Source organism: Idiotropiscis lumnitzeri, chromosome 8 (assembly GCF_059441095.1).
Source record: "Idiotropiscis lumnitzeri isolate Australia: NSW breed Sydney's pygmy pipehorse chromosome 8, RoL_Ilum_1.0, whole genome shotgun sequence".
NCBI classification, from domain to species: Eukaryota; Metazoa; Chordata; class Actinopteri; order Syngnathiformes; family Syngnathidae; genus Idiotropiscis; species Idiotropiscis lumnitzeri.
In genome coordinates, this window is record NC_142398.1 from 815,358 (window position 1) to 833,068 (window position 17,711).

The 17,711-nt window shown below is 41.3% G+C and overlaps 1 protein-coding gene across 6 annotated transcripts in view; it reads right to left on the bottom strand.

The window, feature by feature from the left end:
* Positions 1-17,711, bottom strand: part of LOC148331465 (lysine-specific demethylase 2A-like) — a 224,002-nt gene that overhangs the window by 17,449 nt on the left and 188,842 nt on the right. For all 6 annotated transcript variants that reach the window (XM_088301663.1, XM_088301664.1, XM_088301662.1 and 3 more), the window contains 4 exons: positions 17,085-17,291; positions 16,836-16,999; positions 8,768-8,914; positions 8,473-8,691 (listed from right to left, as the gene is read on the bottom strand). In XM_088301663.1, coding sequence (XP_088157789.1) covers positions 8,473-8,691; positions 8,768-8,914; positions 16,836-16,999; positions 17,085-17,291 — 737 coding nt within the window. The remainder of the gene's footprint in view (positions 1-8,472; positions 8,692-8,767; positions 8,915-16,835; positions 17,000-17,084; positions 17,292-17,711) is intronic.

The following is a 17,711-nucleotide window of genomic DNA, read 5'->3' on the forward strand; positions in this document are numbered from 1 at the left end:
CCCCAACACATTACCCATAGATACAAATATGAAGTGGGACTCAGAAACAGTTAAGTATTTGGGTATTGTATTACATAGAGATTTCTCAAACATGTATAATGTCAATTACGGATCTCTTAAACGCCAAAATACAATTGGACATACAGCGATGGAACACATTGCCGTTTTTAGATCTTAATTCTAGAATCGATTCTATCAGAATGACCATTCTCCCTCAGATGCTCTATCTATTTCAATGTTTACCATTTTCAATACCACAAAAGCAATTTTTAGAGTGGGACAGAATGTTATCAAGATATTTATAGATGGGTAAAAAAACCTAGGATTAAATATAAGACCCTACAATTGAAGAAAAATAAGGGCGGTAGAAACCTTCCACATTTGCGAGAATACTTTTACGCCGCCAAGTTGAAACCACTAGTCTGCCTGTGGTCTCAACATGCACAGCAGGATGGAAAGATCTAGAGAAAGAAATGATTTTGAAAATTCCATTTAAAGCATTAATGTTTGAAACTAAACTGCAACAGATTGACTTTAAAGAAAAACTGTCCGGTATGATGATTGAAGCCATGAATGAAACCATCAAAATGTCCAAATTAGAGGAAGACGCAAAAATGTACCGATGGTGTGCCTACGACTCTGAGTTTATCCCCAACAAGTATGATCATCGATTTAAACTTTGGATCTCAAAAGGACGAACTGACAACAACTCACTTGTCCACGAGGGGACACTTCAATCATTCGAAGCGTTAAAACAAAAACATAAGTTGAATTCCGAAGATTTCTTCAGATATTTCCAGCTCAGACACTATTTTTATAAGAAAATTAAAAAACCAGCGGACAGGAGATTTTTACAAACATTTATATCATGAACAAAATCTGTACCCCTGACTAAGATAACTTATATGATAGCATCCTGGTGGGTTAAGATGGGAACACACTATGTGAAGGAGAAATAGGAAAGAGAAGGGAGGATTAATGTTACAGTAGAGGAGTGGGAATACATATACAAATACAAATATCTAATTTATATATTTGTCTGTATTATTGTTGTATTGCACTGGAGAGGGGAGCCCTCTAATCTCGTTGCACACTTGAGTACAATGACAATAAAGGCATTTCTAATTCTAATTCTAAATTCTAATATGTCAAATACAATGGACTACGACAGGGTCAAACACTTGGCACGAATTTTGTTAGAAGAACACAATGAGATTTTTTGTAACACCTGCTCAAAAGAAATACCAAGGAAGAGGCAATACATGCTGGAGATGTGGAGCGGGTGGAGCCCACCATTTCCACATATTTTGGGAATGTGTTGTAATTCAAGAATATTGGTCGGACATTCATTATCATCTGCAAAATGTATTTCACATTGTTCTTCCCTTGTCCTTCAAAGAGATGTATATAGGTAAAATGGATCCGCATCACATGAACAATAAGGAAAAGAAACCTCTCGATACTTTACTGGCGGCAAGCAAAAAGGCATTGACAAGAAAGCGGCTTAAACTGACCGGCAACGGATGACTGGACTGATGTGGTTAAGGAGATTTTCACTATGGAGAAGATTTCCTTTGCCCTTAAGCTACAACTGGACGTATTCTACTTAACATGGTCCAAGTGGACCGAATATGTTAAGCCTATACAATGCGACTTTGTTTAATTTTAACATGTAAATTTTTTTCTGTGTTGAATCATAGTGATGTGAAGGGTTCCTCGGCTCCACAGTTAGTCAGTTAGCCTGTATTTTTTTTTTTTTTTTTACTTTTTTCTCTTTATTTGCACAAAATGGAAAAGCAAAAATAAATTCTAACGCTTTTTTCCTTTTACAATTGAATATGTAACAGGCTTTTCAATAAAAAAAAAAAAATAAAAAAAAAACATTAGCAGCAAACATTCAGAAAAAGCAAACCTATGCGAATATATACAGTATATACGTATATACACAAATCCCCATGTACACACTTAGATCCCACAACATATACAAGTGTAAGGAAACATTCCTAATGTCTGTCCATAGTCCAGAGGAAACTCTGTCCATGGTCCAGAGGGGAAATAAATAAATATGCTGCAATGATAAAAATTACTGCAATGATAAAAATACTACAATGACATAAGTACTACAATGATGATAATACTGCAAAGGTAAACAAAATACAGCATTCAGTTGAGACCCTATCAACGTCTGTTCCCTGTTCCTTGGATTTTCACTGGTGCAGGTGGAGAGTGCCGACGAAAATATTTCTAAACGAGGTTATTTGATGAGGAAAATATGACGTGGTGTCCAGGAATTTTCGTTGACAAGACAAGACGAGACGAAATTGTCAGTGTGTGATGTGGGATGCTCAAAATTTATGGCATGTATCTGTTGTTCAAAAAATGCATCCCCACCCCCGGGGGCGTATGTGCCGCGCACAGACACAAACATGTCTGCGGTCATTCATCTAGGCTCACACATACTGTCGCGGGTTCCTTTTCGACATCCTCCAAAACAAATGGCGTAGCCAGAATGTGTGCAACAGTGATGTTTATTGTGCAGCCCTTCCAAAGTGCAACACAGTGAAAAGTCCCCAAAAAGTCCAAAAACCCGGAAAAAAGAAAAAAACATATAGTAATTTTCAAAAATAAGGGTGTCTATCTATATATTTACAAAACCACTGAATGGAGTTCAACCACAACTACCATGTACTGCGTTGCAAAATGCGTCACTGTCTCGCTCTCCGGTACTACCTTCACTGCCGCACCTCTTATCCCCCTCTCTTTCCAAACAACTAACTCTATATACGATTCGCCCCTCCCTTGGGCATCAGCTGACATAATTGTCGCGCAAAACAAACACATTTAAGAAACGCGGAAGCTCCCCCGCTGTTTGGTCTTCCTCTATGTCGTGTCATGTCGTGTGTGTTGTCTGCCGCGTCTCGTGACTGGTGAGTGTTAAATTGAACGTGCGCGCGTGTGTGTGTGTGTCCATGTATGCTTCCATTAATAATAAAACTACCAAGTGTGCACCCTCGGTCGCTCTATTGAAACTGTGACTGACGTGGTATTGATGTGGTGCCAGGTGGGTGCGTATGTATTAAACGGGATGGAATTGAATGCATCAGTATGGGAATGTGCGGTACATGCGTGTGCGGAATTGCGTCCCCGGGACCATGCTGTACCATCCTTATTGACGGAGCTGCTCCGTCACACATACTGACACGCTTTCCTTTGACGTACCTTGGCGACAGTGACTCTCGGTAGGCTACTTGGTTATGATAATAGCAAGCTGTTACAAGTAAACAAGACATGTTTGATAGAGTTCGTACTTGTGGTACTGTATTACAGAAAAAGTCTACTACAAGTCTAAGTTGTTAAAACGTTTATATTTTATTTTGCTTTAAGTGAAATTAGGCCACAACAGTTGCCAAATAAAACGCTTTGGTTCTCGGCTTATTTAGGAGCAATGAGCATTGATTCCACTGTTCCCACTTCATCTGTTTGTAATGCATAATCCTTAGTAGTCCATCGGAAAATCTTTGCCATTGGGTGGGAACCTTGTCTGCCTATTTTTAACTAAAACGGACAAAAACCTTTTTGAGTTTTGGTCGAATACATTTACAGGAACTAGACAAATTTTTTTGTTTTTGCTTTATGGTCGACTAAAACTAGACGAAAACCTTTGTGAGTTTTCGGCGATTAAAACTAGACAAACCTTTTTGAGTTTTAGTCGACTATAACTACAATAAAATTATCACAAATAGGACTGACTAAATCTGACGAAAATTGATAAGCACTTTCGTCCAAATGACTAAGTCTAACTCTGTCCTTCGCAGCAGGAGGAGTTGGTGGGGGCTGCAGCAGCGGACACTAAGTGGGGGTGGGCATCTGATTGAACCTATTGAAAAATAGGTTCAACCTATTTGCCCACTGAAGTTTCCCCCACCTTCTGGGTCTTGGGTTGTCCGTGGCCTGAGATGGTCTTCAGGCCCCTCCAGACATCCCTGGCCTTATTCTCCTGCAGCTGTTCCTCCATCCTCACTCTGTATGACTTTTACCCCTCTCTGATCCTCATTCTCAGCTGGCATTGCACTGTCTTCAGCTCCTCCTTGTTGCCTGACACAAAAGCCCTCTTTTTCTCCTTCAGGATAGCTTTAATGTCCGATGTGATCCAGGGTTTATTGTTGGAGAAGCACCTTACTGTCCTGGTGGGTATGGTGTTCTCCATGCAGAAATTAATATAGTCTGCAATAGTGTCCGTTAGACCATTAATATCCTCCACGTGGGCTTCGCTAAATACTTCCCACACAGTTGTGTTGAAACAGTCCTTTAAGGCCTCCTCGGCTACTCCAGACCATCCCTGGACTGTGCGTGTCACAGCTGTCTGCCTGCGGACCAGAGGTTTGTACACAGGCAGGAGAGCTACCAAGTTGTGATCAGCTTTTCCCAGCGGGGAGAGGGACAGTGATGTGTATGCCTCGGTGGTGTTGGCATTGAAAAGGTCAAAAAATGTATCATCTCTGGTGTGGCATGAAGGCAGAGAGGAGGAAGGAGAGGCATGATTGATGTCACCAGAGATGAGGAGCAGGGCGTTTTAGTGCTGTGTTTGTAGCCTGCTCACTGCTGCAGACAGTACTTTGTAGGCTGACTCACTGTTAGCAGAGGGAGGTAAGTACACCGCCACCGCGATCACATGACTGAACTCTCGTGGGATGTAGTACGGTCGCATGATAATGTCCTGACTGCAAAGTTGCTTCTTAATAGTGATGTGCCCAGGGTTACACCATCTATCGTTAATAAACACAGCCAGCCCTCCTCCTTTCCTCTTAACACTCTCCAGTGTCGTGTCCGCACGTAGGATTTGGAAGCTGTCCAATTCCATGATGGCGTCCGGCGTTATCTCTGTTGGCCGCGACTCAGTGAACATCAGCAAGCTAGCCTCCCGGAAGTTCCTCTCGTGCTGGGTTAGCGGCGTTCGCTTGTCCATTCTATTGGGAAGGGATCTAACATTCCCCATAATAATGGACAGGAGTACGGAGCGGTATCGCCTTGCCTGGCGTTTAGCCCCCGCACAACATCCCCGTCTCTTCCTCCTCAGCTTGCGGGGGAGATCGAGTCTCTCTCCGGGAACCGGTGCGGGGTTAGCACGGAGTGCTAACAGCTGATTTCTCGCATACATGATCGGTCCGAAGCTCCGAGTTGTGTTTCCGGACACGGTCGGCCAAAAAACAGTCACCAGCAGTAGTAAAACAACCGCAAGTTGGATGTCCATTGCTACGATGAGGTAAAATAAATAAACACGTAAAGGTAAAAACACACAAAAAAGGCTCAACGGTGAGCCGGAGTTCCAGAAAAAGGCTGCCACTCGCGCAGCGCTGTATCCGGAAAATAAAATTGTAATGTAATGTATTGTATTAAAAAAATCTGTTTGACCCAGTCCTTCAAGCAGCTTTATCAACTAATCGAACGTAGAATAAAAAATAGCACAATAGCACGTAAGAAGGTTATGTTTTGCCGGAGAAACAATCGAACAAAATATTTCATATTGCTATTGATTTTTGTCCATTGTTTCTTACTTACATCAGAGAGAGTAAGGGAGAATTAGCTTACACCACAAAGATAGAAGTTATCAGCCAGAGGCTGCATTTTATCGGTCCATATTTTGCTTCTCTTGTTGCATAGGTAAAGTCTAGGTGTGTATGTGTGTGATATCCTACAGCCACATGTGCCCATTTTCAACAGTTGGGCGCACCTAAAAGTCGCAAATTTTCTCCAAAATGTACAGGGCGCCTTATAATGTGGAGCGCGCCTTACGCATGGACAGAGTTCCAAAAAGTTATAAATGTTGTGCAACTTTCACGAGCGCTCCGCTGGACTGACTGGGAGAATTACACAGTATGTTAGCACCTTCTGTGACGGTTTGAGACTAGAATCAGTTGGCAACAGACCAGTTTTTTTAAGATATGAACATTAACAGCCACTCAGGCACCTCAAAATCGTTGTTAGGCAATGAACATTGTCCTACATTATATGGTATAAATGAAACGAGACAAATCATAAAACCTTAGGTGACACAAGCAAGTTCCATGAAACGCAGGTTTGACGCCTTGAGGTCACAAATACAGGTCTTCAAGTTATAGTACCAAGAGTTGCATGATAAACCTAAGGGCCTCAAGCCAGGAAAAAAATGGGCTATCATTTGACACCATTATAATTAGATAATAGCCATGTGTGACAAACTTCCGACATAATTCAGAAACCAATTGTAGAGGCTAAGACAAAGCTTTAAGCCACTGTGTTGTCGCACCGGAAGGTTGTAATTGAGGGACTTTCTCTGGTGTGGTTGAAATGAATGAATGTCTGAAACAGACTTGCCAGTTGAACCTGCGGTCCATTTATTTTGTCCACAACCTTCTTTCTTAATATGTAGCTTCAACGGTACCAGCAGTTGAACACGGACCTGTCACATTGACAGCGGTCAAAAACTGTTTCCTTTTCCGGTTGGAACACCCGCCGGGGCAAGGGAAATTTACTACTTAAATAGGCTCATCAATTAACCAAAACAAATAACAAAATCTGCTCCTACACCAATGTTTCCTAGAAAATGAGATATTGTAGTTTCCGACTAATCAGGAGAAGTGGATTTTTACCAGAAAACTGTTTAACAGCAACGGTTTTATATATTGCAAGTCAATCTGGCTCCATGTATAGACGACATGCTCAGGATTTTATTGCTCAAATACACTCTTCTGTGATTAGCTCAAGGCCCACTCTCAGCCTGCCTGAGGTTAATTCCTTTGCCTCTAAGACTGGTGCATCCTTCCAACCAATGATCCAGTCAGACTTGCTAGCCCGCCGATCCCCAGCCCTCCCAAACCATCCGTCGTGGTTGACATGCTACTCTCTGATTCCAGCCATACTGTAGTAAAGTCTTAGTTTTCCCTTCAATTTAGTTCCGGTGAGATCACGTTTGCGCATTGTTCTCTCACGTTGTTGTACGCATTTTCCTGTTTCCTGTCAGGAATCCGTTACAGTCCAGCTCAATATTCTCCTTCTAGCAAATTAATCCTTATTTCTTACGTCAATGATACTGATAGGTATCGTATTGTTGAGTTAATTACGGTTTGTATGCTCGTGAATCAGCCACATTAGCCTGCTAGCATTAGGCTTCGGCTGTTCGCGGCCATTAATATGTGACATTTGGGGCATGGATTCTTCTCATATTGGATGTAGTGTTGTCTCCGAGTGTCGCGACGATTGAAGCCCCCTTGCTACGTTGACGGAGTGATTAATTCACATTGCATATGTGTCGTTCTGTCCTCGTCGTCATTGAATGTTGTTATTTGTGTGGCCCCTTGATGGTGCTGTTATATTGTCGTTTCGCTGATTCATTTGTTTACATTCATATATTTTGGAACACTCACGTTTCGACAGTGTATTTCACTTAATATATTCTGATTGTTCTTTGAAATATTGGAAGTTGTAACTAATTCATATTTTTCCCTTGCTTTTTTGCAGACTCAATCAATCTATCAATCAGTCAATATTCTTATTTGTGCATCAATGTCTGTTTGCTTGCAAAACAAGTTCAGTAAAGGATAGTAAATCGCACCTGAGAGTCCTGACCCTTCCTGCCTGTGCTCTGACCGGCACACCATCTTGTTTACAGTTAGCCCTTAAACTAGTTCTGACACCTCCCCAACACAGAACTTTGTGAAGTGAGTACTATATCATCAAAGCATGTACTCTGATGTTTCGTGACTACATTTCAAAATAGCTTGGTGGTTAGCATGGCTTCTCCATTTTGTTAATTACTCCTTGTCCTCCTTTCATAATAATGTTACTAAGCAGTATTGCTTATTTCCCACCATGAAGGCAATGATTGGTGACTTTTATGAGAGGCTAATTAGCCACTCCAAACCCGGTGGAGTCGACAAAAGACTTCAGACTGGGGCTGGGGGGTCACATTCCGACAGGACAACAGTGCTATATACAGCTAGTATTCTGATTATCTGTAATGCCCCTAGATACTGTTGTCCTATTGGATGGCGATGGACATTTAAGGTTGCATCATGCATGCAAGGTTGCATGCAAGGCAAATAAATCCATGATAAACGTATTGCCCATCTTTGCGATATGCGTATTGCATGGGCTGTGATGAGAATGACAATATTTTTTTCGATAAATTATGCAGCCCGAACTGAGAGTCTGCGGCAAGACGCAAACAGAAATTGCTGCTCATAAACACTCTCCTTCCATTTCGACATGAGATAAACTTAACTGCGCTACAGCTTTTTTGCAAAGAAGCAGAATTTTAGTTTTGAGAGCGCTACAGCTTTTTTGGAAAGAAGCAGAATTTTAGTTTTGAGATTATCAAAGCTGTGAGTCACCCAAAGCTAATTACATGTGAAAACTGTGTGAAGCCAAATGAAAGCATTATTAAGGTGGTCTAACCGTTAAACGCAGGACAATTATAAAATGCAAATAAAATACCTGATAGAATGAGTTCATTGAGGTTTTTGCGAGTATGTGTGCCCCCTGCTGCCAACAAAGCTATTGAAGAATCTGTAATGTTCTTGCAGTGAGCCAGGTCCAACTTCTCCAAGAGTGGCATATGATGCTGAATAAGTTTCAAAGTGGACTCATTGATATCCAGACCAGACAGGTGCAGTGCAACTATGTTCTTTAGTCTGCACCGAGATGACTCTGAGCCTAGGGGAGGAAAAATATTGCCTTGTTGTCAATGCAAAGAAAATCTGTGAGCCTACTAATTCATGTTCAATCTGACCATGAAGTGTGAGGAGCTCATTAAATTGGGTATCTTTAATGCCTTCACACCAACGCAGATCCAGGAGTCGAAGGGAGGGAAGAGTAGGGGAGACCAACGCTGACAGGCACGACCAGGACAGGCCAGCAACCCTTAGCTCTTGGAGACCTGAAGCGAGAGAGAAAGTGAATCTGAAAAAGGAAAGACCAGAATAATCTGTGAATCCACGTTAATGTTAAAGTATCTGCGAGGCCAAATAGTAGTTGATGCCTTTCCTTGCCCTGGATGCAGCGCGTGAATATCTGTGAATGAGATGGATACAATTGGATAGATTTTTTTTTTCTGCTTAATTCAGATTTCACAAACGCACCTTTAATTACAATACCACGTGTAGACTCGTGGGGGCGCATACAATAAAATATTGTAAAGAACTAGGCATGTCATCGTAATTACTATATTGACTTATCGCTCGATGAGCTAAAATGAACAGGGTAGCTTTTCTAATTTAGATGCCTGTTAATTTACATACGTCATCAACATTCAGTTGTACTCTGTTTTGTTCCCTCTCCTGTCAATTATCTTGCTCGCCACTGTGCCAGTGTTTGCATATGCCCCATGCAACTCTTTTTCTCACAAATTACTGAGGCATAGTAGTGTGACAGTAGCGCTAATGCTAGTCAGCGCAGCCATGGGTTGGGCTAACAAGTAGTGTTGTTACGATACCACTTTTTGGGTCCCAATACCGATACTGCTAAGTGGCTGTGTAAGTACCTGCCGATACCAATACTATACCGATACTTTTGAAAAATCTAAATATAACCACAATTTTTCTTGTAATTCGAAAGAATTGCATACTCACTCGGATATGAAATTATTCATTCACGATACGCACAAAGGCTGTCAAATCTTCAACATGACAACCTAACAGCATCACAACAAACATGCTCTGATCACTTTATATCAGTTATGGTTTTCTTTTTCATGGACATTGGATCATAAGTTTACATTTGATTGAAATTTGAAGAATATTTATGTGTAATTGTGTATATGAAAATGCATTTTTTAACCCCCCAAATGTTTTACATTTCCTACTAATGTACATGGTCTTTGTACATAGAGGTCATATTATGTCAATAAAATCATTGTCCTATAGCAAACTAAATTTATCAAAAAATATAATTTGGAGACTTGTTATTGCCTAGATCTCGAAACTCAGTACTCTGTGGTGCAAAATATTATGAGAGCGTCTTCAAAATTGTAAATGTAGCCGTCATCTTATTTTACGTCTTCCTACGTATTGATTGAAATACTACATTTCTGTTCAAAGCTGCTGGCTCTCCAACCTAACATGGTTCTTACCAGACATAATTTTAACGTCGACTGTACACCTAAGCACTTATTTTGGATCAAATCTGTATTTCACTTTAGCGATTAGAACACTTAGCGACCCTTTGTTCGCCTCCTCGTTTAAAATGTAACTTGTTAGTGGGCTCGTTTATTTGTCATCACGCAGCTCGTTGCTGCTGCTGGGCATGGACTTGCATATATCACAAATAAAGTCCATACTGCAGCGGCACAAAACAGATTGGCGCCGAGCATTCAAGCAGTGGCGAAAGAAATTATTGGGGGGCGCACGACAGCGTAAGGCTTTTTTTTTTTTTAAATCAGAACGCTGTTACCTGCTTCATAAACGTGGGCACAACCCGCATCTTAGATGATCTCAAAAACGCGTGGTCTGAGGTCCCAAAACGATCATCATTTGTTCAGCCCTAGACTGCAGTGCGATCCCTGTCTCTCTGTGCTCTGTATGAGGAGCATCTCCCGACCATGGTAAGGCGGCAAGCAGGAACCTGTATAACACTACACATGCACGTACCACTTTCACCAATACCTTCCTGATCGAGTCCAATCATATGCATCGCCTAGTCATCTAGGTCCTTTTGTTTATAAAGGCAAACCGTGCGTGGCATTGCCGTAGTGACCTGCTCGCGGAATTAGTCTGCTGAAGTATGATGATGACTTTAGAACGCTAGCGCTAGCTCGAGCTTCGACGGTGCACAGAAAGACGAATATATCCGGACACAAATGATTTAATGAATGACATTTTCCTCCATTAAAGTAGGAAACGAAGTACTGTGTCAATCAAAAGTAACGTCACGAGGCAAAAATCGAGCAAACACGATCCCCTTCGGGACACAAGACTGCTGGCTCTTGACAGCAAAGTCCCCCCCCAAGCAACTACCTCCAATGTGGACAGGTGCCATAATAGGCACCATTTTCACCAAACTAGACATAAGTAGACACATGACCAATACCGTTATACAATGGGTAAGGCTTCACCTCCTATTTCCTCTCAGAGTACGGCTCGCTGCGGTCGGAGCATGATACCAATGTCGATAGCCGGTATCGGGACAATACTGGTTGGTACTTATCAATACCTATACCAGAATTTTACAGCTTGTTTATTAACTACAGGTAGTCCTCAACTTACGAACATATATACGAATATGTTCAGAGAGGCTGTTTGTAAGTCCAGTTTTTCTAAGACGACACACGTTAATAATTTAATCAAGATGATGTACAGTGCACTGGTGTTCTCAGCAACTCTCTTGATCTATCAGATTATCTTTCTGATGATTTGTGCGTTACTCACTGACTCGCGGCTGGTGTATGTTTGCCAGTCTCTGCTGGGCCTATGGTGCGAAGTTGGCGATTCAGCTGTGTTCGAGCATAGTTGGGGTAAGACATTTCCCGGCGAGATCCCGGCAGAAGTCTTCCGTGTCTATGCTTATCTACCACGGCAGACGAAGCCAAAAAAGGGAGCTAAAACACGCTTCGTCCCCTGCTTGATCCCGAGTGCATGGATGTATTCAAGCCAGGGTAGCGCGTTTGAGAGCCCTGCTTGCTACCAATCATCGGCTGTCCAGAGGAGCTTCGGTGGCGCTACCGCCCGCCTCTCCTCCGACGCGGCGCAGATAAACAACTTCTGCTAGAGCTCGCCGATCGGCGGAGCTACGCACACCTGCAACTTCCTGGACTCAGTGGACTCAGTGGGGGGCAGAAGGATGACGGCAAAACTGTCATCAATGCTGGACAACCCAGCCCACCCACTCAATGACACTCTTAGAACACTCCACAGCTCCTTCAGTGATAGACTGTTACACCCTCGCTGTACGAAAGAGAGATTTTGCCGCTCCTTCCTGCCGGCTGCTGTCAGACTTTTTAACAAGAACATTGGGTCAGGTCTACAAACGGGTGGGCATTAGTGCAATTGTGCAGGCCTAGGATGCAATATACACTACTACTGTACTCTCAGCCAATGGTGTACTTAAATATTGACCAATGATGTATTTTGTTTACCATTACAGTATTCTTATTACAGTACTTTTATCACTGTAGTATTTCTAGCATTGCAGTACTTTAACTATTACAGTACTTTTATCATTGCAGTATTTTCCATCATTGCAGTATTTTTTATTCATTTCCCCTCTGTATCATGGACAGGCATAAGGAGTGTTTCCTTACACTTGTATATGTTGTATATACGTTTATACTGTGTATATTTGCATGCTTTTTATGAATGTCTGCTGCTAATGTTATCCATTAACGGCTACATTACGCCGCAGACTGTGTACATGTACATGTTCTATATATATCTCTATATATATCTTCCATATTCATGTTAGATTGTCAATAAAATATCCCTTAACAAAGCTAAATTGATAAAAAAATATATCATTTTGAGAACGACTATTGTGAGGATCTCGAAACTCAGTACTCTGTGGTGCAACTATATATGAGATGATAAATATTTACTATACGATTTTGTTTTGTCTTTTTTAACTTTATTAACATGAACAGTTATTCATACGTACATAATATAGAAAAGACAAAAAGAGCCAGGGGGTTTTAAACAAAAATTCTATATAAATAACATAAAGCAACAGTTTTAATATGTTTACTCTACATTGTTTTATGTTTACAATACGTTTGACGTCGAACCTCTTCGTTGTGATGACATTTCCGAGTTCCAGCTGAGAGCGTCTGCTAAATTGCTCACGTAGCCATCGTCTTATTTTATGTTTCGATATGTAATGGTTGCAATACAACATTTCTGTTCATAGCTGCTGGCTCTCCGCCCAAATACGGTTCGAGTCAGATTTCTTTTAAAAGTCGTGCGTCCTTCGAAGCAATTCATTTTAGCAATTAGCGCGCTTAGCGCCTCCTTGCTCGGCTACTTGTTTGCGGAGTCGTTTATTTGCCATCACGTAGCTTGTTGCTTCTGTTGTGCGCGGACTTATATATCGTTCAAATAAAGTCCATTCTGGCTTGGCGCGGGGCATTTAAGGAGCGGCGAAAGAAATCACTTCCGGGTCAACAAGCGACAGGGCGACGCTTTTTTTTTTATCAGTACTGCGTGACAGGGCGACGCTGTTTTTTAATGAGTACTGCGTGACAGGGCGACGCTGTTTTTTAATGAGTACTGCGTGACAGGGCGACACTTTTTTTTAAAACCAGTACTGCATGAACTAGGGGCACAAACAGCTTTGACGAGCCCAAACTCACGTTGTCTGAGATCGCCTTTTTCTGTCCCAAAACCATGCAAAAAAAACATGTTCCCCTGGGTCCCACGCGCCCCACTATTTGAGAATCACTGGTTTAATAAAAGAACTCATGCAGCAAAATGCCACAAAGCTGAACACAGGTGGAAATAAAGAAAGGCTGCAGGTCACAAATCAAATCTTAAGAGACTGCTGGCACAGTTATCATAGCAATGTGAATGAGTCAAAGAGGGAATACCTGTCCAGTCTTATTCAGGAAAATTGTCATAATTCGCATACTCTATTTAAAACAATCAATTCTGCATTTAAACCCCGCCAGCTGTATTGCACAGACCATATGGAATGTTACATATTACTATATTTGACCCCTCTGTACATGTTCCTTGTTCCGCAGTGTTAGATTCCTTCGAGACAATCTCCTTGTCATCTTTTGAGGATATGGTTTGCCATATTAAGCCATCCAGTTCACCATATGACGCTGCCCTTCCTCAGCTCTTTAAGTAAGTCCTCCCAAGTATTGGCAAATCAGTTTTGGCCATTATCAACAGCTGTTCTTCTTTTGGTGTATTCCCCCAACATGTTAAGCTGTGGTGCAACCCCTCCTTAAGTAACCTGGCCTTGCCCAAGATGTGCTGTCAAATTTTACACCCATTTCCACATTGCCCTTAATTCTAAAATTTAGGTTTACATGCAGTTACGATTCTTCTTGGATGAACACAACGTCATGGAGGTATTCCAGTCAGGTTACAGGAAAATGCATAGCACAGAGTCAGCCCTGTTACAAGTTTTGAATGATATTCTCCTGGCAAACGACACTGGACACTATCTATGTCTTGTCTTGTTAAATCTAACTGCAGCGTTTGACACGGTGGACCACAGTATTCTTCTGGCATGTTTAAAGCACCAGGTGGGCATTAGTGGTAGTGCTCTAGAATGGTTTAGATCCAATTTGATTGGCAGGACCTTTTGTGTTTGTTTTGGTTTCAATGAGTCCCGTTCTGCCCCTTAATTGAATGGTATCCCACAAGGGTCCGATCTGGGGCCCCTGCTGTTTTTGTTATACGTACTGCCCCTTGGTTCCATCCTGCGAAAACATGGAAATTCCTCCCATTGCTATGCAGATGACAGTCAGATCTATGCCACGCCAAGCAAAAAAGACACTTTCTCCTTGAGATTACTTTTGTCCTGCCTAAAAAATCTGGATGTCACTTAACTTCCTGAACTTCAATGAAAAGAAGACAGAAGTTATGGTGTTCGGTCCCAGTGGCCATTCTACACTTAACCCTGTTGTGATCTCTGCCCCCTGACATCTTACGGAAAGTCAACAGTCTCAAACTTGGGTTTTAAACTGGACAGTGATTTTAAATTAGATCAGAAAATTAGTGCTGATGTTAGATCCAGTTTTGTTCATTTTGGGCAGCGGGCTAAACTGAAGCCCTTTCTTTTCCAACAGCATTTAAAAACAGTAATCCATGCATTTGTAATATCTAGGCTAGATTAGTGTAATGCACTTTACTTTGGAGTCAGCCAGACCTCACTCAAGCGCCACCAACTGGTCCAAAATGCTGCCCCTCGCCTTTTAACTGGTGCTCGGAAGACGGATCACATGACCCCAGTCTTAGCCTTTCTTCATTGGCTCCCAGTGCACTTTAGAGTTCGCTTTAAGATACTTCTGTTTGTCTTCAAAGCTTTAAATGGCCTCGCCCCAGCGTACGTCTCAGAGCTCCTCCACCTCTACGCACGCTCCCTGTTTGTTTGTGTGGCAGGTAGCCATGCCAGAAAGTCACCACGAAACAGAGCTGGTCCCGAAAAGAAACTCCACATCCACAGTTTGGATTTGGACAAACAAACAAACAAAAAAAAAGCCAGTGGTGGAAAAAGAAAAAAAAAAAAAAAGGAACTGAGGCAGTGACGTATTTGCTCATGACATAATTCCTATTAAAACAGTGGAAAGAAAATGAGGGCTTTGAAGACTGTTCTAAATACTAGACCCTTGCTATGAGCAGTATTTTTATGGTGACGTTACGTTAGCTTTTATGTTGACGGTCACTGCGCATTTAATTTAAATTAAGACCTGTTCAGGAAGCTTAGTTGGCTTTTTTTATTTTAGGGTTTTATATACATTCCAGATGCGTTAAAAATGGTCAGAAATGTGCAAATAAGTCTAAATAATTATCGTGATCGTGATTTCATTTGTAAAAAAAATTGTGGCATGATATTTTTGCCATATCGCCCATCCCCACTTAACACATTTCTTTTTGATGTATGAAGCACGAAGGGTTATTTTGGTTGTGTTTTTTCAATCAAACCACTAACCAAGTTTGTGTGTTAAATAGTGACATCATAGCTAGTTCTATGTTCTATTTGCTATCCTCATCTGAGCATGGCTTGTAAAGTTTTACAGATTGACCAATAAATTGAAATGTGTAATACAAATGAAAAGATTGGAGGTTATGGTGAAAGTGTATTGAGTTAAGTCTAGAGATGTATATTGTATACGATTAACATTGACCATGTGGCGAATTTAGGGTGGCTGTTTGTGGGTGCCGTACTTATTTTTATACTTTTATACTACCAAATCTCGCGGGCCAGATTAAACCAGTTTGCGGGCATGATCCGTTCCGCAAGCCGTATGTTTGACACCCCTGTAATAGCAGTTAATTTGTGAATATGGGAGTTTGTTAAAAATATAAGAATGCGCATATTTTTTTTTAATTGTTCACAGCCAAATTTATACATGCCAATCTTTTATTTCTGTTTTGTCATTGCATATTTGATGTCCAGTGGATAGGGACGTACGGGTGGGGTAGTCAGCGTGGAATGATTGAGAAGTCAGTAATCATTTGCTATCATGTGCTAAGAGTCAAAGATATCGGTACAAGTGAAGCCTTGCGGTAAAAAAAAAAAAAGTCTTTGAAACAAGTGTATGCAGCCCAAGTCTGCTGCTCTTCCTGCTGTGTGGATAGAAAGTCTTCTCGTGCTTCATCAGTTCTCGGGCCGATCCTTTGGTTTAGTCGAGTGCGTGGATGTGGTTTCATTTCTTGCCGCCCATCTACATCACCATCTACCTTGACCTGAGGACTGCCTGTTTACAGCAACTTGGTTCACTATTGTGTCTTTAATATGAGTTTTTAAAAAAAATAATACTTTTTGAATTTAAATTTGCCATGTGAGTTTTCTTCTATTGCACATTGACTGACAAATTACTTTAATAATTCTTTATATGATACAAAGGTAATGTAATTAGATTTTTCCTGTCAAGTGTCGACAACATTTATAATTTACTACAGAGTAGGACTGGGCGATATGGCTAAAAAGTATATCACGAGGGAGTTGTCACATTCGTCGCTAACGATATGAATTTAACTTTTTTTTTTAACTATTGTAACAAAAATGTGTGTATGGAGGTTTTGGTTGGGGAGCTGGATGAAGTCAGATTAATTTACAAGTGAAATTCATTTAGTTGTAAATGTTCAACAAGCGTGTTAATATCTACATGAAACGAGTGTTACATGCAGTATATTTACCTGGAAGCCTGGTTATCAGACAGTTGAGCTGTCTTTTGGCCAGAGGTGTCCATGAGAGGTCCAAAGAAGTGGGCTGATGTTTTATGATACCTGCCAAGGCTTGGTTGCTAAGGGGGTTGAATCGACTCACATCCAGATGGCTCCATATATGCTTATCAAAGCTCCTGCATCAAATAAGTTAATGAAATTTTAAAACTGGCGTTTTGGTTTTGTAACACACGTAAAACTTCATAATCATTTAGGACATACCACTTATACCAGGCCTTGCAGACAGTCATGCACTTGAGCAAGTCAGCTTTGTTAAGGTATCTAAAAACAGACACCCACACTTCCTTATCTCCTCCACTCTCATCCACATTCTGAAAAGACGATAGGGACAACAAGGATGGAGGTGACTCTGAAGACATAGACGGATCGATCGTGCTGCGGATGACACAGTTGCCATGATGACTTGGTCTGCAAGACAACATTTGACCAGTCTGATCACATACACTTGTATCAACATATGTAATTCAATACAATAAAACTTTATGTAACGCATTTCATGTCTCCACCAAAGAAAGCAATACCCATAAATTAATGTACCCCAACAGTCTTGTTAAAAAACTATATCTTCTATGGCATAGTATACGAGTAGAATGGTGTCTGAGATACGAGTGACTTGGCTTACGAATTTTTAAGGGTACGAGCAGTGTCATGACCAATTTTTTTGTCTTGAGATCCGAGCAAAACAAGATCCGAGTACACTTTAGACTCCCACAGCTCGATTGGAACAGCACACATCCCAACATCCAGGCATGGTCAATTCACATTGGTTTCCTTACAAAGGAAGGACAATCTTGTTCTCTCCCTACTTTGCTGTTTTGTTAAAGCAGC